Source organism: Helianthus annuus, chromosome 7 (assembly GCF_002127325.2).
Source record: "Helianthus annuus cultivar XRQ/B chromosome 7, HanXRQr2.0-SUNRISE, whole genome shotgun sequence".
Lineage (NCBI taxonomy): Eukaryota > Viridiplantae > Streptophyta > Magnoliopsida > Asterales > Asteraceae > Helianthus > Helianthus annuus.
In genome coordinates, this window is record NC_035439.2 from 38,968,417 (window position 1) to 38,990,456 (window position 22,040).

General features: G+C 39.0%; 1 protein-coding gene across 1 annotated transcript; it reads right to left on the minus strand.

Annotated features, from left to right (window-relative positions):
* Nucleotides 1–2,301: 2,301 nt before the first annotated feature.
* On the minus strand, nucleotides 2,302–8,112 carry LOC110897640 (triadin-like). The gene is made up of 3 exons (XM_022144413.1): nucleotides 7,978–8,112; nucleotides 2,704–3,303; nucleotides 2,302–2,499 (listed from the first exon to the last, which is right to left on the minus strand). Exons 1-3 carry the CDS (start codon nucleotides 8,110–8,112, stop codon nucleotides 2,302–2,304), a joined length of 933 nt encoding a protein of 310 aa, XP_022000105.1.
* Between the last annotated feature and the right edge of the window lie 13,928 nt (nucleotides 8,113–22,040).

Genomic DNA, 22,040 nt, shown 5'->3' on the forward strand with positions numbered 1-22,040 from the left:
CGCTCGAATGTCAATGTTCAGGTTCGCTCGAGTGGTTAAAGTCTGGTTCGCTCGAGTGGTTCGCTTATTGGGCCTGTCCAATAAGCGAACCCATACATGTATAAATAGTCTGATAAGCGATCCAGTTAGTGTGTGTGTGTCGAATCTCGTACCGAAGTGCTGCCGGATCGAGAACTGATTGTAATCATTGTAAAATCAATACAGAAAGAGTTTAAAGTGAATTACGAGCTATTCCTACGTTGATTACTTGTTTTCCGCACCTGTAATTGACGAAAACGCCTCTGAACGACTCATCTAGGTCGATATACGATCCTACATATCTCGAAAACAATCTACTATGCATGTAAAAACCTACTGGCATATCATCAGTGAGACCTTTTATCACATATTTATCTTTCCAATTTTTTAGCGTGTTGTGATTGTCCACTGATGTACTATCATTTCCTCTTTTTCACAACAAAACTCATTTTTGATTTTTCGATGTTATTGGCTTTTTTTAGATTTTATCATGTTTTTGGATTTTTCAAATTTTCAAAATTTCTAAATTTTTTACTCCCCCTAAAATCAAAAATATGTTTCAGTTTTTGATTTTCAAGGAATATTTGAAAATAAACGCAATAAACTGTACAAATAAAATGACCAACTAATGTGAATTGCTTCAATTCTCCATTCTCTTGGCTTAGACAATCAGAACTCCCCCTGACAACAAACTATTTTCCCATTATGATTTCAAAACACTTAAGTTTATTTTAATCAAAATGGTTTTTGCGGAAAATTAGTTTTGTTGATTTCACACATTATGGGGTTTAATTCATCATTTTGTTCTTCCACAGCTTATGAATGAATCCTTTTTTTTTCTTTTAACCACTTGTAAAAACACTATCACTTGTAGGTTTTTCACAAAAACATTTTACAAGAATGATGTCGATCATGCTCCACGATTACCAACTTGGAAGATCCGGCAAGTCAGGATTTTCAGTTAAAGAGATTCACCCAAGCCTGGCGGTCCTTGGGTGATTCCGAGTCATCATCACTCGGTTTCTTTCCTTTCTTATTCTTTTCATAAAATTCCTTTACCCCTTTGACCTTCCCGTCAACCATTTTTCCAAAAATATTTAGAACTTTAGGGTTAAAGGCTTTTTCAACATTAAATTCTTTCTTTTCAGAAAAAAATTGATTTGAAATCTCAACTTTGCCATTTTTTGCTTTAAGTTTCCGTTTAACAATGGTGGAAAATTTGCATCATCCATTGTCGGAACGGAATTATCACTTTTTAGCTCAACTGGTGGCTCCTCTGACTTTGACGAGTCAGATTCATCGCCAGAAAGTGTTTCTAATTTCTTAACAACCCACTTGTGATTGTTCAGATTCACTCTTCTTTTGTAGAAACGTTTTGAAGTCTCACCAACCTCAAATTTTGAATTTTTGAACACTTTAAATTGTTCGGTTGGTGGTTCATTATCAACCAACTTTTCTTTCAAGTTTTCAGAGACTCCCTGTTTTGTTTGGGTTGCCTTTGGACAGTTCCATGCAATGTGCCCAACTTTATTACATTGATAACAGGTTCTCATTTCCTTCTTCTTAGCAACATCATTCTTCATTCCCTCTTGCTTCTTTGCAAGGTTCTTTGTTCGTCTGCTTTCTGAACAGATTCTCTTTTTCTTCTTCAGAAGATGTTCCTGAAACAAATTTAGTTTTTGGTTTATAAATTTTCTCATTTTTATGATTTTCACGTGGAATAAAACCTAATCCTTTCTTTTTGAAATTACTGTTATGGTTTGGTTTCTTTTGATAACCAGAACCAGAACTGTAACCCTTTTTCTTGTTTAACCTTTGTTGAACTCTTGAAGTGTATTTTTTAGGTTTTTCAGTAAGATTTACATCTTTTATTTTAGAAATATTAATTTCTATTAATTTGAAAACCTTGTTAATCATTTCAGTTTTAACACCTCTTATTGGAAATTCTTCATCAGAATATAATTTGTCGGAGTCATTCAAAGTATATGCTACTTTGAATGTTTCGTCATTCAAATTTTTTTTTGATATCAGAAAATCATTATTGTAAACCCTTTTTCCCTTTTCAACTGTTGGACTTGAAGTGTAAGACTTTGACTTTGACTCCTCGGTTTCATCTTTATCTAACACCTGATCGACCACTTTCTTTATTAACTCAGACTCATGATCCGTGTCAGACGATGTGAATGTTACATCAATGGTGTCTGGCAATCCATCTGAAGGTTCAGATTCCCACTTTAACTTTGTTGCCTTTTTGACTCTTTCTAAATTAGGATTTCAAGGAGATTATACTTCTTCAAGCGGAGGAGGACACCTTGTATAATTGGTACTATGTTTCTTACCAGTATTTTTTACTTCAGACTTCTTCTCTTCAAACGCTTCCATGCCTTCTACTGTAGGGTAAATCCTGTCAATCACGTAAGAAGCCCATGAGTAACTTTTCGATAACCTGTTTACCCTCTCAGTTTCTATCCTCTGGGTTTCCTATTTTTGTTCAAGTTCAACACATTTCTCAATGTACTGATTGATGATTTTCTACTTCGTCATGAACGCTCCATTGAGTGTCTTCATAGCTATCTCTTGTTCATTGCTTAACTTGCTATATTGATTCATAGCTTTGTTTAAAACATCATAAGATTCTTTCAGTTTGTTCATGTTATGAATCAATTTATTGTTGTGCCTTTTCACAGTATCAAAATTGTCACACTTCTCAGGTATCTTTTCAGTATCGGCTTCCTTCTCAACCTTGATAGCTGGAATTTCTTTAACCTGTTTCTTTATTACTCGAACATTTTCCTCAGGTTTGACCTTTTCTACAACAGTTGCTGCGTTATGATTCTTCTTTTTCGCAGCTTGTCTTTCTTTGATCTCTTCCATTTTACCTGCAAAATACAAATTATATCTATCAGGTGAAAATTCTCTTTTATAATATTCAAGTTTTCGAATTTCTTTATTGTCATCATCACTCTCTTCATCTAATGAGTGATCAAAGATTGGTGCTTTTTGTGAAGCCTCTTCTGTTGAAACTGGTTCTTCTTCTTTCTTTTTAGGACTAAATTGCTGAGATTCGTAATAAGCATACACTATTTCATCTTCAGCAGTTGAATCTTCAAAAATTTGAGCAACAAATGCTTTAGAATCTGAAGTTCTGTTAGGATCATAATGATCCCAATTAAAACCTTCTGGGATTCTTTCATCTTCTTGATGAACTAGATAAGCTTTCTTTGATGGCTCTTCGGTCAGATCCTTCCTAGCATGTGAAGTTTGTGGCGATTGTTGTTGATGCGGCTGTAGAGCAGTTTGATGATAAATCGCTTTTCGATGTTAATCATTGTTGCCGAATGGATTTTGAGCTCCACTTGCTTCGCGATTTGTGCATTCTCGCTTAAAGTGCCCCTTCTCCCTGCAACGAAAACAAGTAACTTTAGATTTATCAAAACCTAAAGGTGAAGTTCTAGCATCACGAAAATCATCTCTTCCAGTGATCTGTTTAAACTTCTCAGCTCTTCTCAACACACTAGCCATAAACCACTTTATATCCATTAGTTCCATCTCTTCAGCATCAATCTGATCATAATTCTCTTTGGTCAACATTGAACTACCAATCCTTCCGGCTACCAAACTTTCATAAGATTCTAATACGGTCACCAATAAAGACATATGACCTTTGGCTACCTCTTCCGAGAAATTCTGACCATTCTGAATATTTAATGCAATGTTGCATTGTAGTACTTGGCCATTATTGTTGTATGAGCTTTGCGGTTTAGAGTTGGTTGCTGAAAAATTTGGATCAAATGATGGATATGAAGAGAATCCAGTATTGTTGTCTGATCCTTGAGATGACCCTCCAGAAGAACTGTTTGCATTAAATGCAGTTTCGATCTTTGGTGCAATGTTGGTCTTATAAATCGTACTTCCTTTGTAGTATAGACCAATTTCTTTTGTTCACCATTAGAATTCTTCATTTTCGCCACTTTCCGTTGTTCCATCTCTTGAACTTCGAGTTTTTCAATAAATTTGCTCAAAGATAGATTCGCAAATTCACCATTATTTTTTAGAATCATAAGATACGCGCCCCAAACATCTTGTGGTAACGCATCGGCCAACTTTTCAACCCATTCTTCTCTATCTTTCTTGATATCCAATCGCTTCATGTTAACCACCAAATTACAATATCTTTCTATAATCATTTTGGTGTTTTCAGTTTTCAATCCATGAAATAGATCAAATTCTGTAGGATCGTTTGGCGACCCGAACGAGTCGTTCAGAGGTAATTCTATCAAATACAGGTGCGGAAAACAAGTATTTGATTCAGGAACAGCTAGAATATCACTTTAAACACTCTAATGCATTAAGATATAACAGATTACAAGCAGTTCTCGATCCGGCAGCACTTCGGTACGAGTTTCATCCAACGTTACAAATGATCCGCTAACGGGACTATATATACGGGTTGCTGATTCGCTCCAAGGAACAAGACCACAAAAGTGAACCCACAATGATCATATAAGCGAACCCCACTTTTGACACATAAGCGAACCTGTTTAAGTCCCTATAAGCGAACCTAACATAAAACACCTATACAATATCCTATTTTCTCGTAACACGTGCCCTGATCTAACATTCTAACACTATGACTCGATCCAAGACGAAGTCAACAGATGAAATGCACCAACAGACTCCCCCTCAGATGTTGACGGAGTGCCATCGAGTCATACCACACTGTTGTGTCTTCACATCTTCTATCTTGACTAGCCACTGGGCTTTTCTCTCTATCTTCATCTCTTTCTCTTCTCATCAACAGACTCCCCCTCACAATGAGATTGACAACTTTTGAGCTTATCAAGTCCAACTTGTACTCCCCCTCAAATGTTACATATTCTCTCTCAGATGTTGACCTTCCTGCATAAACTCTACCACAAACATAAGATTTATGACAACATTTAAGCATATAAACATGCACCAACTCAGACTCCCTCTCAATTGTGATGAACCAACTTGAAATTGTGACATATTTTGTTTCAAACACAATCACCCAAACCAAACGTTCATCATGTTTAGCACTTTGAATTTTGAAAATCAGCTTTTCAATATCAGTTGTCAAAAATCTTTTTGACTTTTCAAAAATTTATGCTAAAACACATCAAAACTCTTTTTGGATTTTTCTGAAAGAAAATGAAAATGCAGATATAAACTATTTACATACAATATTTTTGTGAGCTTGTGCAAGAGGATCATATCAGTTTTGAGACATATCACTAACACCGTTAAGCTTTAAACATTTTCAGTTCTAAACAATTTACCTAGATTGTCAGTATGTTTGTCCACTTAAATTTTCACACAGACTTCAATTGATTCGAGATATGATATTAATGTTTTAGAGACTTAAACTTAATTATGTATCACTCCACTTGAATATACTCCTGTATCCAGATCCCAAATATTCAGTCTTACATGTGAGTACACCACAGATGATATCTGTAAAGGGGTAGATGCGAAACCGTGAGAGCTCAGGTCAGAACTTCCGTTCAGCAGAGAGATGACGGCTCGACTTTTGGTGGGTCCCCTTTAGAGGGTCTTTTTTACAACAACAATGACTATCAATTTAATTGTTTCATCGATTTGCTGAGGGCGGCGCTTTTTCAAGCATTTGCTGAAAGTATTATCCGGGGACTAGGTCAGAACTTCCATTCAGCAGAAGTCCCGGGATAATACCCCAGATATCACTGAGTATAAAGACCTAGTATCTCAGAATACGGGACCTTTCAAACAAGATTTCGGGGGTTACCCATATATTCAAGAATAGTTACCCACAAATCAAGCAAATTTGATTTAGGTTTATATCTCGTTTCAATTTACTAAATGTGCGAAAATCTACTGACACATCCGCAGTAAGATTGTTTATCACATTTTGACTTTCCAATTCTTTAGCATGTTATGATAGTCCACTGATGTACTATCATTTCCTCTTTTTCACAACAAAACTCATTTTTGATTTTATCATGTTTTTGACTTTTTCAAATTTTCTAATGTTTTTGGATTTTCTGAAATTTTCTTACTCCCCCTAAAATGCAAACACATTAATGAAAATATGAAAACAAACTGTACAGAAACATGACAACCGATATAAATCACCTCAAATCGCCATTCACTAGGCATAAACAATCAGAACTCCACCTATCAACAAACTATTTTCCCATTTATATTTCAAAACACTTAAGTTTGTTTTATCAAAATGGTTTTTCCGGAAAATAAGTTTGATTGATTTTACCACTTGTAGATTTATCAAACAAATGTTCGGGGATGTGGTTCATCATCTTGTCTTCCAACCAGAAGTAGGAAAATACAAGTACAAATTAATATCCTTGATTTACCATATGTAATCAAATCATCTAACCACTTGTAATTATAACCAACAAACATAAACAAACCTCTTTACCGTTTGTATGATTGACGTTACCGAATAAAATTCAAGAAAGATGCCGATTCATGCTCCACGCTTACCAACCTGGGAGCTCCGGCAAGTCCTGAGACTTACTGTTCATAATATGTACCATCCCAGTCACAAACCAGGGATGGTTCAACCTTTTCTTTCGTTGTTTTCTTCTCATAAAATTCCTTAACACCTTTGACTTTTCCATCAATCATCTTGCCAAAGATGTGTTTTACCTTGGGGTTAAAGACCTTCTCAGCATCAAATTCCTGTTCATCATGATAAAATTGGTTAGAAATTTCAACTTTACCAATTTTCTTTTTATAATTCTCAGCCCGAAGTAATGGAAACTCCTCATCATTAACAATCGGAACTGATTTTTCAACTTTTACATCAGCTTCACATTTTGAAACAACTTGTGGCTCAACTGACTTTGTGGAATCAGTTTCATCGCCCGAAGATAGCTCCTCTGATTTTGATCCATCAGAATCATCGCTAGAGCTTTCACCGACCTTCTTAACAACCCATTTCTGGTTGTCAGATTTGGCTTTCTTCTTGTAAAACTTATTCGAACTCTCACCAATTTCAAAAATAGAATTATTAAACAGTTTGGTTCGATCAATTAGTGGCTCAAACTCAACCACTTGTTCTTTGAGTTTACGAGATACTCCCTGTTTTGATTGTATCGCCTTAGAACAATCTTTGGCAATATGTCCAACATTGTTGCACTTGAAACAGGTTCTCGAGTCTCTCTTCTACTTAGCTATCTTCTTCAACTCAACTTGCTTCTACGTTAGAAACTCACTGTTTGATTCTTTCCAGAAGTTTGTCTTTTCTTCTTCATCAGTTGATGTACCTGAAACAAATGACATTTTGGATTTAAAATCACGAACAGATTTTTCATTTTTCTGTTTTTCTGTAGGAATAAACCCTAAACCATTCTTTTTGAAATTACCGTTATGGTTTGATCTCTTTTGGAAATCTGAACCAGAACTGTAACTCTTTTTCTTGTTTAATCTCTGTTGAACTCTTGAGGTGTAATATCTTGGTTTTTCATTAAGACATAAGCCTTTTATTTCAGAAATATTAATTTCTGTGAGTACGAAAACCTTATTTATCAATTCAGTTTTAACACCTCTTATTGGAAATTCTTCATCAGAATATAATTTGTCAGAATCATTCAAAGTGTAAGCAACTTTAAACAATCCATCATCCAAATTAGATTTTGATAACAGAAACTTTCTATCATAAACAAATTTGCCCTGTTTTTCTGTTTGACTCTGTGTGCATGACCCAGACTTTGACTCTTCAACATCATCACTCTCTAACACATGATCCACGACTTTCTTCATCAATTGAGACTGTTGATCAGTGTCAGATGATGTAAATACAACATCAATATTTTCTGGAAGATTTACTGACGACTCTGACTCCCACTGTAAATTTGTGGCCTTTTTGACTCTTTCATCATTTGGATATCTAGGCAAATATCCATTTTCCAACGGGGGTGGACACTTGTTATAACTTACACCTTGCTTCTTACCAGATGTCATCTTTTTAGTATCCTTTTTCTTGTCACTCTTCTTCTTGTCAGCAATCTTTTCCTCAACACTAACTTCAGCTGCTTTCTCTTTAGTTACCTCATCGTCTTCCCATACCTTCATGCTCTCAACCGTCAGATAAATCCTGTCAATAACATAGGAAGTACATGAGTAACTTTTTAATAAACGATTAACTCTCTCCGTTTCAATTCTTTGCAGCTCAAGCTTTTGTTCTAAAGCAGCACACTTCTCAATGTAGTTGTTTACAAATTTCTGCTCCGTCATAAACGCTCCCTGAAGAGTCTTCATTGCTACAGCTTGTTCTTCACTCGTTTGATTGTACCGATTCATCGTCTTATTCAGCACATCATAAGACTCCTTCAAACTGTTCAAGTTGTAAATCAAAGTGTTGTTCTGCTTCTTTACAGCTTCACAGTTTTCACACTTCACCGGAATCTTTTTCGCATCAACTTCTTCATCAACTTTGAATTTTGGAACTTCTTTCACCTTTTGTCTTCTTACCACCGGAACCTCTTCATCATCACTGCTCACCGGTGTCTTGATCTTTTTCTTTTTCTTCTTGACTTTTTCATCTTCACTATCACTTTCAGCAAGCAGCTTTATATCTTCTTTATATTTTCTTGCCCAATATTCCGTATCATCATCACTATCATCTACAACCTTTGCCGTAAAAGCAGTGTAAGCTGTAGTTTGATCAGGAATATAATCATCCCAAGTGAAATTTGCCCAGCTAAAACCCTCTGCTAGCTTTTCATCTTCTTGATCAATCAAACAAGCTTTTCCATTATCTGTAATATATTTATCCCAGCTAAATGACTGCTTTCCGTCTTCATTAACCATACATGCTCTTTTTCCTGAATCTTCTATCACATCTCTTCCATGTGCAGTTTGAGCTTGATGTGTTTGTTGAGATGATTGACCAACTTGGTGATAGATGGCTTTTCGATAGTAATCGTTGTTGTTGTTGAACGGATTTTTAGCTCCACTTGCTTCTCGGTTTGTGCACTCTCTCTTGAAGTGTCCTTTTTCCCTGCACTGAAAACAAGTGACTTTAGATTTATCGAAACCTAAAGTAGAGACATTCGCATCACGAAGATCATCTCTCCCCGTGATTTGTTTGAATTTCTCAGCTCTCCGTAAAACACTAGCAAGACACCACTTTATGTCCATCAGCTCCATTTCTTCTGCATCTATATGGTCGTAATCTTCTTTAGTTAGCATTGGATTGCCGATACGACCTGCAACAAAACAAGTGTAAGATTCCAAAACCATTCCTAATAAAGACATTTGGTTTTTGGCAACTTCCTCAGAATAATCTTGATCGTTTTCAAGATTTAACACTATGTTGCACTGTAATTTTCTTCCATTTTTAGTTGCAGAGATGTTTGGATCATATGATGAAAATGAAGTAAAGCTGGTTTTGCTGTTGGACCCCGATGATGGACTTCCAGATGAATTCTTGGCGCTGTAGGCAGTCTCAACCTTAGGAGATAAATTTGAAGATTTCTTCTCATTAACCCCAGCCTTATAATACAGCCCGATGTCCTGTTCACCATCGAAATCTTTCATTCTGATCACTTTTCTCTGTTCCATCTCCTGAGCCTCTATCTTTTCGATGAACTTACTAAGCGTCAGGTTGCTAAAACCTTTCTTGTTTCTGAGCATCATCAAGTATGTGCCCCACGTCTCATAAGGCAATGCATCAGCAAGCTTCTCAATTAGCTCATCAGTACTCTTCTCAATACTTAACCTTTTCATATTTGCAAGCAGATTACAATAACGTTCAATAATCTCTCTCGTACTCTCATTCTTCAACCCTCGAAACAAATCAAATTCTTTCTTTAGAAGTGATTTCTTGCTCTTTACCATCTCCTCACTTCCTCTAAACTTCGACCGTAACGCTTTCCAGATCGAATACGAAGTTCCATTATGCTGTAGAAGGACCATGATATCTTCCTTCACTGCCTGTTGAAGAAGACTAAGCATCATTTTCTCATCTTTGTACTTCTTCCTAGCGTCAGCAGAAAGATCTTTGATTGGAACAGGTTCTTCATCGTCATTCAAAGGTCGAACATACTTTGTCTCCACGCATTCCCAAGCATCAAGATAATTTGCTTGTACCCAGTTCTCAAACCGACCTTCCCAACCCTTATACTCTTCAATGTTCATGAGTCTTGGTGGTTTTTGCATCGTGCCCGTTTCGTTCTCGAGCATCGTATTTTGCGCCAAAGTGATTGGGGTTACCGGGGTAGCGAATGCGTTGAAGAATTCTTCGTCCATTTTCAAATTTTTCAAAAATATTCACCACAGTCTTATAAGCGAACCAGAATGTTGAACAGCACACAAAAGCGAACCAAGTTAGTTCACTTGAGCGGATCTACCAGAAGACAAATGAGCGGACCAGACTGTTTGTTGTATGCTAATGCGGACCAGAAAGTTACACACGAGCAAACCAGACTCTGTCTGTAAAAGCGAACCAGACTGAAGATTGAACACAAAAGCGGACCAGCAGAAGCTTTGGAGCGGATCTAAATCAGTATGTGTCTATAAGCGAACCAGACAAGAACTTTCGAGCGAACCTGGTTGAAACTGTCATTACGAGCGGACCTAGAGTGTGCACAGGAGCGGACCTAAGACATGTCCAGAAAAGCGGACCACATTCGGACATCAATTTGACCCATTTTTCCTTCTAATTTTGAAACCAAACTTTCAAGGGTTTGTCTCTGTGTAGTTGCGCACAATCCCTGAGATTTTGAGCTAATTCTGACCGTTGGAAATGTTTGAAACAGAAAAAGAAGGTGTAGAATACAGAAATTTTGAAGAATCTCAGCTATTCTCTGTAGAACTCCTCCTCCTAAAGCTCTGATACCACTTGTAGGATCGTTTGGCGACCCGAACGAGTCGTTCAGAGGTAATTCTATCAAATACAGGTGCGGAAAACAAGTATTTGATTCAGGAACAGCTAGAATATCACTTTAAACACTCTAATGCATTAAGATATAACAGATTACAAGCAGTTCTCGATCCGGCAGCACTTCGGTACGAGTTTCATCCAAAGTTACAAATGATCCGCTAATGGGACTATATATAGGGGTTGCTGGTTTGCTCCAAGGAACAAGACCACAAAAGCGAACCCACAATGATCATATAAGCGAACCCCACTTTTGACACATAAGCGAACTTGTTTAAGTCCCTATAAGCGAACCTAACATAAAACACCTATACACTATCCTATTTTCTCGTAACACGTGCCCTGATCTAACATTCTAACACTATGACTCGATCCAAGACGAAGTCAACAGATGAAATGCACCAACAAATTATTTCTTCAAAAGTGATTTTTTGTTCTTGATCATGTCTAAACTTCCAACAAACTTTGTTTTTAGTGCTTTCCACATTGAGTGTGCACTTCTGTTGTGTTGCAATAAGATCAAGATATCTTCCTTAATGGCTTGTTGCAATATACTGATCATCATCTTTTCACTTTTGTATTTCTTTCTCTCGTTATCGTCTAAATCTTTAATAGCAACAATCTCTTTGTATTCACCAATCGGTCTAACATATCGTTCTACAACACATTCCCACGCTTCTAAATGATTAGCTTGAAGCCAATTTTCAAAACGTTCCTCCCATCCACTATACTCCTCGATACTCATGAGCTTAGGCGGTTTTTGCATGGTACCCATTTCATTCTCTAAGTTCACGTTATGAGCCATAGTGACTGCGGTAGCAAATGCGTTGTAAAATTCAGAATTCATGTTTCGGTACAAACAATTTCACAAACTAGATACCTTCAAGCGACCTGGAGATGTTTCACACGAACTGGAACCTGGTTTTAAACGACCTAGAATGCTTTTAAGCACACCCTACGACCCGAAGGCTATATTTCACGTGATCTGGAGTTCTCAATCACCCCGTGCGACCTGGTTTCCCTTCCAAATGATCTGGGGTTGATTTAAGCGACCTGGATCAAATCGTACGACCTGACCATACTTTTCAAACGACTTGGCCCATCTCGTGCGAGCTGAAGTATTTTCAAACGGTCTGAATCACTTTGTGCGGTCTGGATTGTTTAAACCGCACGACTTGGAGAATCTCTCGAACAATCTGATATGTTTTTCACGCGGTTTGGGTCATTTTATCAAGTTTTAGGTTGAATTAGGTTCTGATTTGTTCAAGGATTGATTAAAACTCAGTTTTACGTGTTATATGTGAAATTCAGATCATTTTAACCGTAAATGCGTTGAAATTTAAAAGAAAAAGTGTAGAAAATGAGTAGAAAAAAGTTGTTTTTGAAGAAATCAAGCTGGAATTGTAAGAACTCTTCCTCCTGGGCTCTGATACCACTTGTAGGATCGGTGAATCGATCAAACAAGACGTTCAGAAGAGTTCTTGATCAATACGAAAGGTGGAATCAGACGTATTGATGTTGTAGCAGCTTGATATGCACTTAGAATCACTTTAGCTGTCGATTGTATTGATTTGAAACTGTTTACACGAGCTGACGACACTTCGGCAGAGCTTCGCTACCAGAATCAGAAGTTACAAATGAAATACCCAAGACCTCCTATTTATAGAGAACACCAGGTCGCACGAACCAGTCATGTCCAGGTCGCATGAACCTGCTGGTTCAGACCTGTTTCCCGTTCTTCTCGTACAACGTGTCTTGGTCTATCTATCTCGTTACATGACTCGATAGAAGACGAAGTCAATAGACATATGCACCAACAGGAATGGTTTCATTATGTTTGGGCATTGATGTTTGCTATGGTGTGCCTTGAAGTTGAAATGTAATGCAGGTAAAAGAACATCGGGTTCATGAGGTATCGAAGTCGAACTCGGAATGAGAAAATACGACAGGATAGTTGAATGATAGTTGATATTAAATTACATGAGAATAATGTCGTATGATGTTGTTAACGACTAATGGTTAAGTTGTATGTGATGTCCACAGGTACTACACGGATTTCTTCTACCACAATCAAAGAGAAGCAGACATAGATCGAGTCGAGAACAAGGATTGTACAGAAAAGAACAGTCACATAGCTTTAATTATGTAACTCCTTAAAGTGTTAATTGAAAGTGAATGTTGTATATTTCTTTTAGTTAATGTTTGACATTCGGTATTTGAGCCTTCATGTAAGAAATGTGTCTAATAGAGAAAGAATTTTTTAAGGCTCTTTTTCCGCTGCGTCGTTTTTAAGTTATTAGGTGTGAGGGTATTTCACGTTGCCGGTTAACAGCTAATAGTTTGGATTATTAAAATCCATTATTCCACTCCTAAAGATTCAAGCATGTCTACAAAAACAAATATTCACTTCAACACTAGCTTATAAATCCATGTATTACACGTATTAAATATAAAAAAAAAATGATTAAATAATTTTTAATTTATAAGTGTTACAAACATGTATATTTTACACGTAAAATATCAAAAAAAAAAAAAAACGTAAATCATACCTCTATATAATCATGATCACATAGTTAAAAAAGTGTAATAATAGTATAATCTAATTATTGCGTTTTTCCGATTAGTATTAATATAAGAATGGTTAAGTAAAAAAGATCTAATTATTGTATTAATCCCACCTAGACCTTATTGGCCATTAATAATCCCACATCAGAATATTCCCCCCACCAGCCCCACCTTTCACATATTTTTCCTACAATGGTCTCCCGTTAAAAAAACTTAACGGAGTTAAGCTTTTTTCCAAATTACAAACAAATTTTTAGGGCTTTCGATCAGAATGATGATGTGACAACTCGAATTTCCAAGACTCTTATTTCGCATTTATTGCACGTTAACTGTTTGTGTAGTTAGTTATTTGCAATTAGTTGCTATGGAATGGTATTTGTTTTGATGCAATGAAGTGTATTGTGTGATTATGCATGATTATGTGTTAATTGTGATAGACTTGTCAAACGCATAAACTTGGTGGTGAAACTGTGAAATTGTTATGAGATGGTGTGCTTGTGTAAAATATAGTAATTCAGGGGGTATAGAGTAATTAGTGAAAATTAAACCATACTTAACCCTAATCCCTTTCACTAATCATTTTCACAAAAACCAAAACACGTACTTTCTCTAATCCCCTAGCAATCATCATCACCATCATCATTGGCACAAGACACTCATCACTCTTGATTCCTCTCTTCTCCTAGAATCATTCAAGGTAATTGTTTATTGATTACTGTAATACTTGTAAACCCTAATTGATTATTTGATTATTATCAATTCTTAATTCTTGATTTGGTGTTCATGAAAACCCTAGTTTTTCCTATAATATTCTGTGATTGATTGATGATTGATTATGGTGAAATGGTTAATGTTCTGTTGCGTAATCATTTGCTAATCGTTAAGTGACTATTTTGTTAGAATACTGATCTTGATTTGGGTTACTGCGAATGAAATTAGGGTTGCTTGAACAATAGAAAACGTAACTGTTGTGATGCTAAGAACGGATGATTAAATCGTTTCTCAGAGTTATGTGAAGGAATGTAATTGTCTGAGTTTCATGAATTGTTGCATGATCCGAGTTTCATATGCATTATAATCCGAAGTTTGGAAATTGTAAAGTGAGCCGATGTTTATCATGTATATGTTGTCCGAGTTTGGTTCATGAAATGGAGGTCCGACTTTGTCAAAGGGTTAGATGGTCCGAGTTTTGTATTAAGAAGGCTTAAGTCAGTTTTAATCGATGGTGAAGTCCGACTTTTATGAATAACTCATGAGTCCGACTTTATTTACATATAATAGTCCGAGTTTTTGTATTGTGTTATGTGTCCGAGTTTAGCATAAAGGGGGAGGGGCTATCCGAGCTTTAACCCCACCCCCATGGTCCGACTTTTTGGACAAGTAGCAACACTGTCCGAGTTTTGATGGGGGTGTTACCCCTTCTGTCCGAGTTTCACTATATATAGTCACATGGTCCGAGTTTTTGAAGACACATGCCTTGTCCGACTTTTATAAGGAGGCAAGAAGGTGTCCGAGCTTCATTGATGCAAGGGTAGTCCGAACACCTTTGATATGTTACTATCCGAACCATTTTACATAACACACTAGAATGACTTTTATATGTAGACGTGTAGTCCGACCTCTTACTAGATATAATTGTGATCCGAGCTTTGTGGATAGTTATACAGTCCGAGTATGTTGACTTGTTAATGGAACCAAGTGGATATTGAATGAAATATGATCATCCTATCACCACTGTATGCATGTTATTGAATACTACATATTGTATGATGTCTGTACATTACCGTATGTTACCGTAATTGCACCGTATGTTACCGTAATTACTGCATATGACTGTATGACTCCATATATGATTGTATAATACTGGAGGCAACTGTATGATCTCGTATGTATGAACATTCTATGTGATCTCAGCATGTACACAATGATCACACGAAACACAGTTTCATGAATATCAAGGATTTGTAAACCCTAATTTGACGCAATCACTTACACCGTATCATGTGCAACATATCCTAGGTCGTGTGTAACGGACTTAGACATTTGATAAACCCTAGAGCATAGCATACCGAGCAAACCAAGGTGAGTTCACACTCTTACTAAGGCATGGGATTCCCAGGGCACGGGAATTGGGATTGAAGGATTGAGATTGAATAGAACTGTACTTACACTGCTACTAGACTACCATACCATTGTCCTCGGTTGTGCAGGACACATACTTAAGCTATTCACTGTCCTCGGTTGTGCAGGACACATACTTCTGCTACTCACTGTCCTCGGTTGTGCAGGACACATACGTAAAACCTACGTAGACTTATACTCATTACTATCCTCGGTTGTGAAGGATACTCACGTAAAACCTACGTGTACTTATACTTATTACTATCCTCGGTTGTGAAGGATACTCACGTAAAACCTACGTGTACTTATACTTATTACTATCCTCGGTTGTGAAGGATACTCACGTAAAACCTACGTGTACTTATACTTATTACTATCCTCGGTTGTGAAGGATACTCACGTAAAACCTACGTGTATTTATACTTACTACTATCCTCGGTTGTGAAGGATACTTATGGTTACGAGTAGTCTAGTGGTTATACAACATGGGAAGCCCCCACCAATAGAACGTACTAACGGCCTAGTAGAGCCACCTGTTACAAACGAACTTACTATTACGCATTTACTTTCTGTGAACTCGCTCAACTAGTTGTTGATCCTCTGTTACATGCCTTGCAGGTCGTTAGGTACATGGAGCTTGCACAGGGAGGAGCTGGTCGTTGTGGGCTTGGATCGTGATTGTTTCTTTAAACACTTATGACATTACATTATTATTTATGTTGGGTTTACTTACATGCTTCCGCTACTTAAACAAATGTTTGGTTTTGAACATCAATCATGTCTTGTTGAATTACATTATCTATTTTTATTATTAAATGCTATGTTCGATATGATTGATTGCTTGATCCTGGTCAGTCACGCTCCCAAGCGGTGATACTCCGCGTGTGGATTTTGGGGGTGTGACAGATTGGTATCAGAGCCATTGGTTATAGAGAACTTGGTTTTAATATGGGAAAAACGTTTTTATTAAAACCAGACTATAACCAGAACAGTGCTCTCAACGATCCACAACGACGCTTCGCTCCACGTGCAAGACTCGACATCCTAGGTAATAAGGTTTATGTTTATTGCCTACATGCTAGAATTGCATAGAACTTTGCTCGTAGTATGCTTACATTACTTTGCTCACTACTTGTTACTGCTTGAGAACACCTATGTGCCTACACTTTTCTGTCATCGCACTACTCGCGAACCATTCATACTTATGCTACCTTTACTGTTCGATCATGTCTGGACGTATTAACATGACTCAAGCCCAGTTGACGGCTCTCACTAACGAACAAGTTGCTGCGGCGCTTGCAGCCGCACAAGCAGGAGGTATAACCTGCTATTCCAGACCTATCCTAGGATGTTAGATCCTACTCTCGTGACCCAACTCTCGCGCTTAACCTTGACCTATCTTTCTCGCGCAACGGGTCAGAACGCACAGCAGCTTGTCTGCACAATCAAGAACTTCATGGACTGTCGTCCAAGCACATTCAGTGGCACAGAAGGAGCAGTGGGACTACTCCATTGGTTTGGGAAGCTCGAGTCAGTATTCAAGATGTGTGAATGCCTTGAGGCTCGCAGGGTCAAGTACGCCACTGGTACCTTGGAAGAAATCGTGCTAACTTGGTGGAACGCGCAAGTACGGATACTAGGGTTGGCAGCTGCTAACGCCACCCCCTGGAACGAATTCAAAGAACGCATTAAAAGGGAATACTGCACGCGTGATGACATCCACAAGTTGGAAGTAGAGCTTTACCATTTGAAAATGACGGGGTCAGAAATTGAAGCTTATACGAAACGGTCGAACGAACTGGCCATCTTGTGTCCAACCATGGTGGACCCTCCAAGCAAGCGTATCGAATTATACCTCAAGGGTCTAGCCTCAGAGATTCAGAGCCATGCTACATCGGCTAACCTCGACAATATCCAAGACATTCAGCGTCTTGCTCATCGCCTCGCGGATCAGGCAGTGGAACAGAACAGGCTGCCTAGTTGTATCAGCGCTATTACTACCGCTACCACTTCTGCTACTCCCGCTACTCCTAGTGACAACAAGCGGAAATGGGATGGGTATTCCAGCAAGGGTTCAGCTACCGTTCGGTCTCAAGCACAGCAGCAGCGCAAGAATAGTGATCACCAGAGCCGAGTCAGCCAACTTCTGGTGGTCAGGGGCAGGGTGGATATCGGGGAATTCACCCAATGTGTAACTAATGCAACAGACACCATGGTGGTTAGTGCAACGAGGGGCGTTGCCAGAGGTGTCTCAAGATGGGCCATGAAGCTAAGGATTCAGGAGCCCACGGCCTGCAAATCGGAATCGCCAGCAGCAACAGCAAGCAGAAATCCTATGCAAAGAAAAGATTGTTCGCATTCCTCGTTCTGGTCAAGAACCTCTCGAAGTTCAAGGCGACAAGAGTGGTGCTGTGGTTGGCATCACCTCTTTCTTGAAGGCTCAGAAATGTTTGCGGAAGGGCCACACCGCAATTTTGGCTCTCGTTACTGACGCATCAGCGAAAGAAAAGAAGTTGGAAGACCATCCAGTTGTACGCGACTTTCCTCAGGTGTTTCCTAAAGATTTACCTGGTCTACCGCCTCATCGTCAGGTCGAATTCCAAATCGAGCTCGCTCCAGGAGCAGCACCCATAGCTCGAGCACCGTATCGCTTAGCTCCACCAGAACCGGAAGAACTATCGACGCAACTACAAGAAATCTTGGATAAGGGATTTATCCGACCTATCTCTTCGCCTTGGGGAGCTACAAGAACTCTTGGATACCAATTATCTGTGAAAAAGAAGGATGACACCTTCAGGATGTGAAATTGATTACCGTGAACTGAACAAGGTCACAGTGAAGAACCGTTATCCTCTTCCACGCATTGACGACTTATTCGACCAGATGCAAGGGTCGAGTTACTACTCCAAGATTGATCTAAAGTCTGGTTATCATCAGCTAAGAGTCCGGGATGAGGACGTCTCCAAGACAGCATTCAGAACTCGCTATGGTCATTACGAGTTCCTTGTCATGCCATTTGGGCTTACGAACGCGCCCGCCGTTTTTATGGTTCTTATGAACAGGGTGTGCAAACCCTATCTTGACAAGTTCGTCATTGTCTTCATCGACGACATTCTGATCTACTCCAAGAGTCAGGAGGAACACGAGCAGCACTTACGTCTTATCTTGGAACTTCTTCGAAAGGAACAATTGTCTGCCAAATTCTCTAAATGTGACTTCTGGCTTCGAGAAGTCCACTGCTTAGGTCATGTGGTGAACAGGGATGGGATTCATGTCGATCCATCCAAGGTAGATTCGATCAGGAACTGGCCTGCACCGCGTACACCAACGGGAATACGCCAATTCTTGGGTTTGGCGGGTTACTATAGACGATTCATCAAAGACTTTTCGAAGATCGCACAACCGCTTACTATGTTGACACAGAAAGGTGTCACCTACCGTTGGGGAGATTCCCAGGAAACCACTTTCCAATACTTGAAGGATAGACTATGCAGCGCACCTATTCCCTCATTGCCAGAGGGCACAGACGATTTCGTAGTATGTTGTGACGCATCGATGCAGGGGCTTGGTTGTGTATTGATGCAACGTGATAAAGTTATTGCCTACGCTTCGCGTCAACTCAAAATTCATGAACGGAATTACACGACGCACGATTTAGAGCTGGGAGTTGTTGTTTTCGCGCTTAAGATATGGCGACACTACCTGTACGGTACCAAGTGCACTATTTACACTGATCACAGGAGTCTCGAGCATATCTTCAAGCAGAAGGAATTGAACATGCGTCAACGAAGATGGGTCGAGTTACTCAATGATTACGAATGCGCCATCAAGTACCATCCAGGCAAGGCCAATGTTGTGGCTGACGCTCTCAGTCGGAAAGACACCCTACCTAGGCGTGTACGCGCCTTGCAGCTCACTATTCAGTCCAGTCTTTCTGCACAAATACGAGATGCTCAGGTGGAAGCATTGAAACCAGAAAAACGGAAAGGCTGAAGCCTTACGCGGCTCAAGGCAACGAATGGAACAAAAGGAAGACGACGCTTACTATGTAACGGGGCGTATTTGGGTCCCCCTTTTTGGCGGCTTACGCGAGCTGGTAATGGACGAAGCTCACAAGTCCCGCTACTCGGTACATCCAGGGTCGGATAAAATGTACCACGACATCAGAACTACGTACTGGTGGCCTAGCATGAAAGCCCACATCGCTACTTACGTCGGCAAATGTTTGACGTGTGCAAAAGTCAAAGTGGAGTATCAGAAACCAGCGGGCCTACTTCAGTAGCCCAAGATACCACAATGGAAATGGGAAGAAATTTCCATGGATTTTGTTACAGGCCTACCCAAATCCCAGCGTGGGAATGATACTATATGGGTGATCGGGATGCACGATTCACGTCAGAGCTATGGCAAGCGATGCACAAATCTTTCGGCTCACGATTAGTCATGAGCACAGCGTATCACTCTCAGACGGATGGGCAATCTGAGCGCACGATCCAAACTCTAGAAGATATGCTTCGGGCATGTGTTATCGATTTCGGCAACAGCTGGGAAAAAGCATCTCCCGTTAGTGGAGTTTTCGTACAATAACAGTTACCACACCAGCATACAAGCCACTCCATTCGAGGCATTGTACGGACGTAAATGCCGGTCACCTCTCTGTTGGGCAGAGGTGGGAGATAGTCAGATTAAAGGTCCAGAAATGGTAGTTGACGCTACTGAACGAATAGCACAAATACGACAACGCATGGCGGCAGCTCGCGATCGCCAGAAAAGCTACGCGGATAAGCGAAGGAAGCCATTGGAATTTCAGGTCGGGGACCGGGTTTCACTCAAAGTCTCACCCTGGAAGGGTGTGGTTCGATTTGGTAAACGAGGCAAACTCAATCCACGGTATGTTGGACCGTTCGAAATCACTGAAAGAATAGGCCCAGTAGCCTACAGACTGAACCTACCAGCTGAACTCGGTGCAGTTCATAATGTATTTCACGTGTCGAATCTGAAGAAGTGCCTGTCAGATGAGACCCTCATAATTCCTTTTAAGGAACTCACTATCGACGAGCGGTTGCAGTTCGTCGAGGAGCCAGTTGAAATCATGGACCGGGATGTTAAGGTCCTCAAACACAAGAGAATCCCTCTTGTCCGAGTTCGTTGGAACTCCAAACGTGGCCCAGAGTACACCTGGGAACGCGAAGATCAGATGACAGAAAAGTACCCCCAACTATTCGAAACCAATGCAACCATTACTGAGGCTGAAGCTACTACTACTGAATTTCGGGACGAAATTCCAAATCAACGGGGGGATGATGTGACACCCCAGGAAAACCAGTGAACAATACAGCTTACCTAGCTTCCTCAGTGAGTGCGTACCAAATTTCGGGACGAAATTTCTTTCAAGTTGGGGATAATGTGACAACTCGAATTTCCAAGACTCTTATTTCGCATTTATTGCACGTTAACTGTTTGTGTAGTTAGTTATTTGTAATTAGTTGCTATGGAATGGTATTTGTTTTGATGCAATGAAGTGTATTGTATGATTATGCATGATTATGTGTTAATTGTGATAGACTTGTCAAACGCATAAACTTGGTGGTGAAACTGTGAAATTGTTATGAGATGGTGTGCTTGTGTAAAATATAGTAATTCAGGGGGTATATAGTAATTGGTGAAAATTAAACCATAATTAACCCTAATCCCTTTCACTAATCATTTTCACAAAAACCAAAACACGTACTTTCTCTAATCCCCTAGCAATCATCATCACCATCATCATTGGCACAAGACACTCATCACTCTTGATTCCTCTCTTTTCCTAGAATCATTCAAGGTAATTGTTTATTGATTACTGTAATACTTGTAAACCCTAATTGATTGTTTGATTATTATCAATTCTTAATTCTTGATTTGGTGTTCATGAAAACCCTAGTTTTCCCTATAATATTCTGTGATTGATTGATGATTGATTATGGTGAAATGGTTAATGTTCTGTTGCGTAATCATTTGCTAATCGTTAAGTGACTATTTTGTTAGAATACTGATCTTGATTTGGGTTACTGCGAATGAAATTAGGGTTGCTTGAACAATAGAAAACGTAACTGTTGTGATGCTAAGAACGAATGATTAAATCGTTTCTCAGAGTTATGTGAAGGAATGTAATTGTCTGAGTTTCATGAATTGTTGCATGATCCGAGTTTCATATGCATTATAATCCGAAGTTTGGAAATTGTAAAGTGAGCCGATGTTTATCATGTATATGTTGTCCGAGTTTGGTTCATGAAATGGAGGTCCGACTTTGTCAAAGGGTTAGATGGTCCGAGTTTTGTATTAAGAAGGCTTAAGTCAGTTTTAATCGATGGTGAAGTCCGACTTTTATGAATAACTCATGAGTCCGACTTTATTTACATATAATAGTCTGAGTTTTTGTATTGTGTTATGT

Coding starts and splice junctions, on each gene's coding strand:
- LOC110897640 (XM_022144413.1), bottom strand. CDS start 8,112: ATGAAGGTATGGGAAGACGATGAGGTAACTAAAGAGAAAGCAGCTGAA. Junction 3,304..7,977: donor CATCTGGTAAGAAGCAAGGT/GTAAGTTATAAC, acceptor ACTGCTCTACAG/CCGCATCAACAACAATCGCC. Junction 2,500..2,703: donor AGTGTGACAATTTTGATACT/GTGAAAAGGCAC, acceptor GAACAAAAATAG/GAAACCCAGAGGATAGAAAC.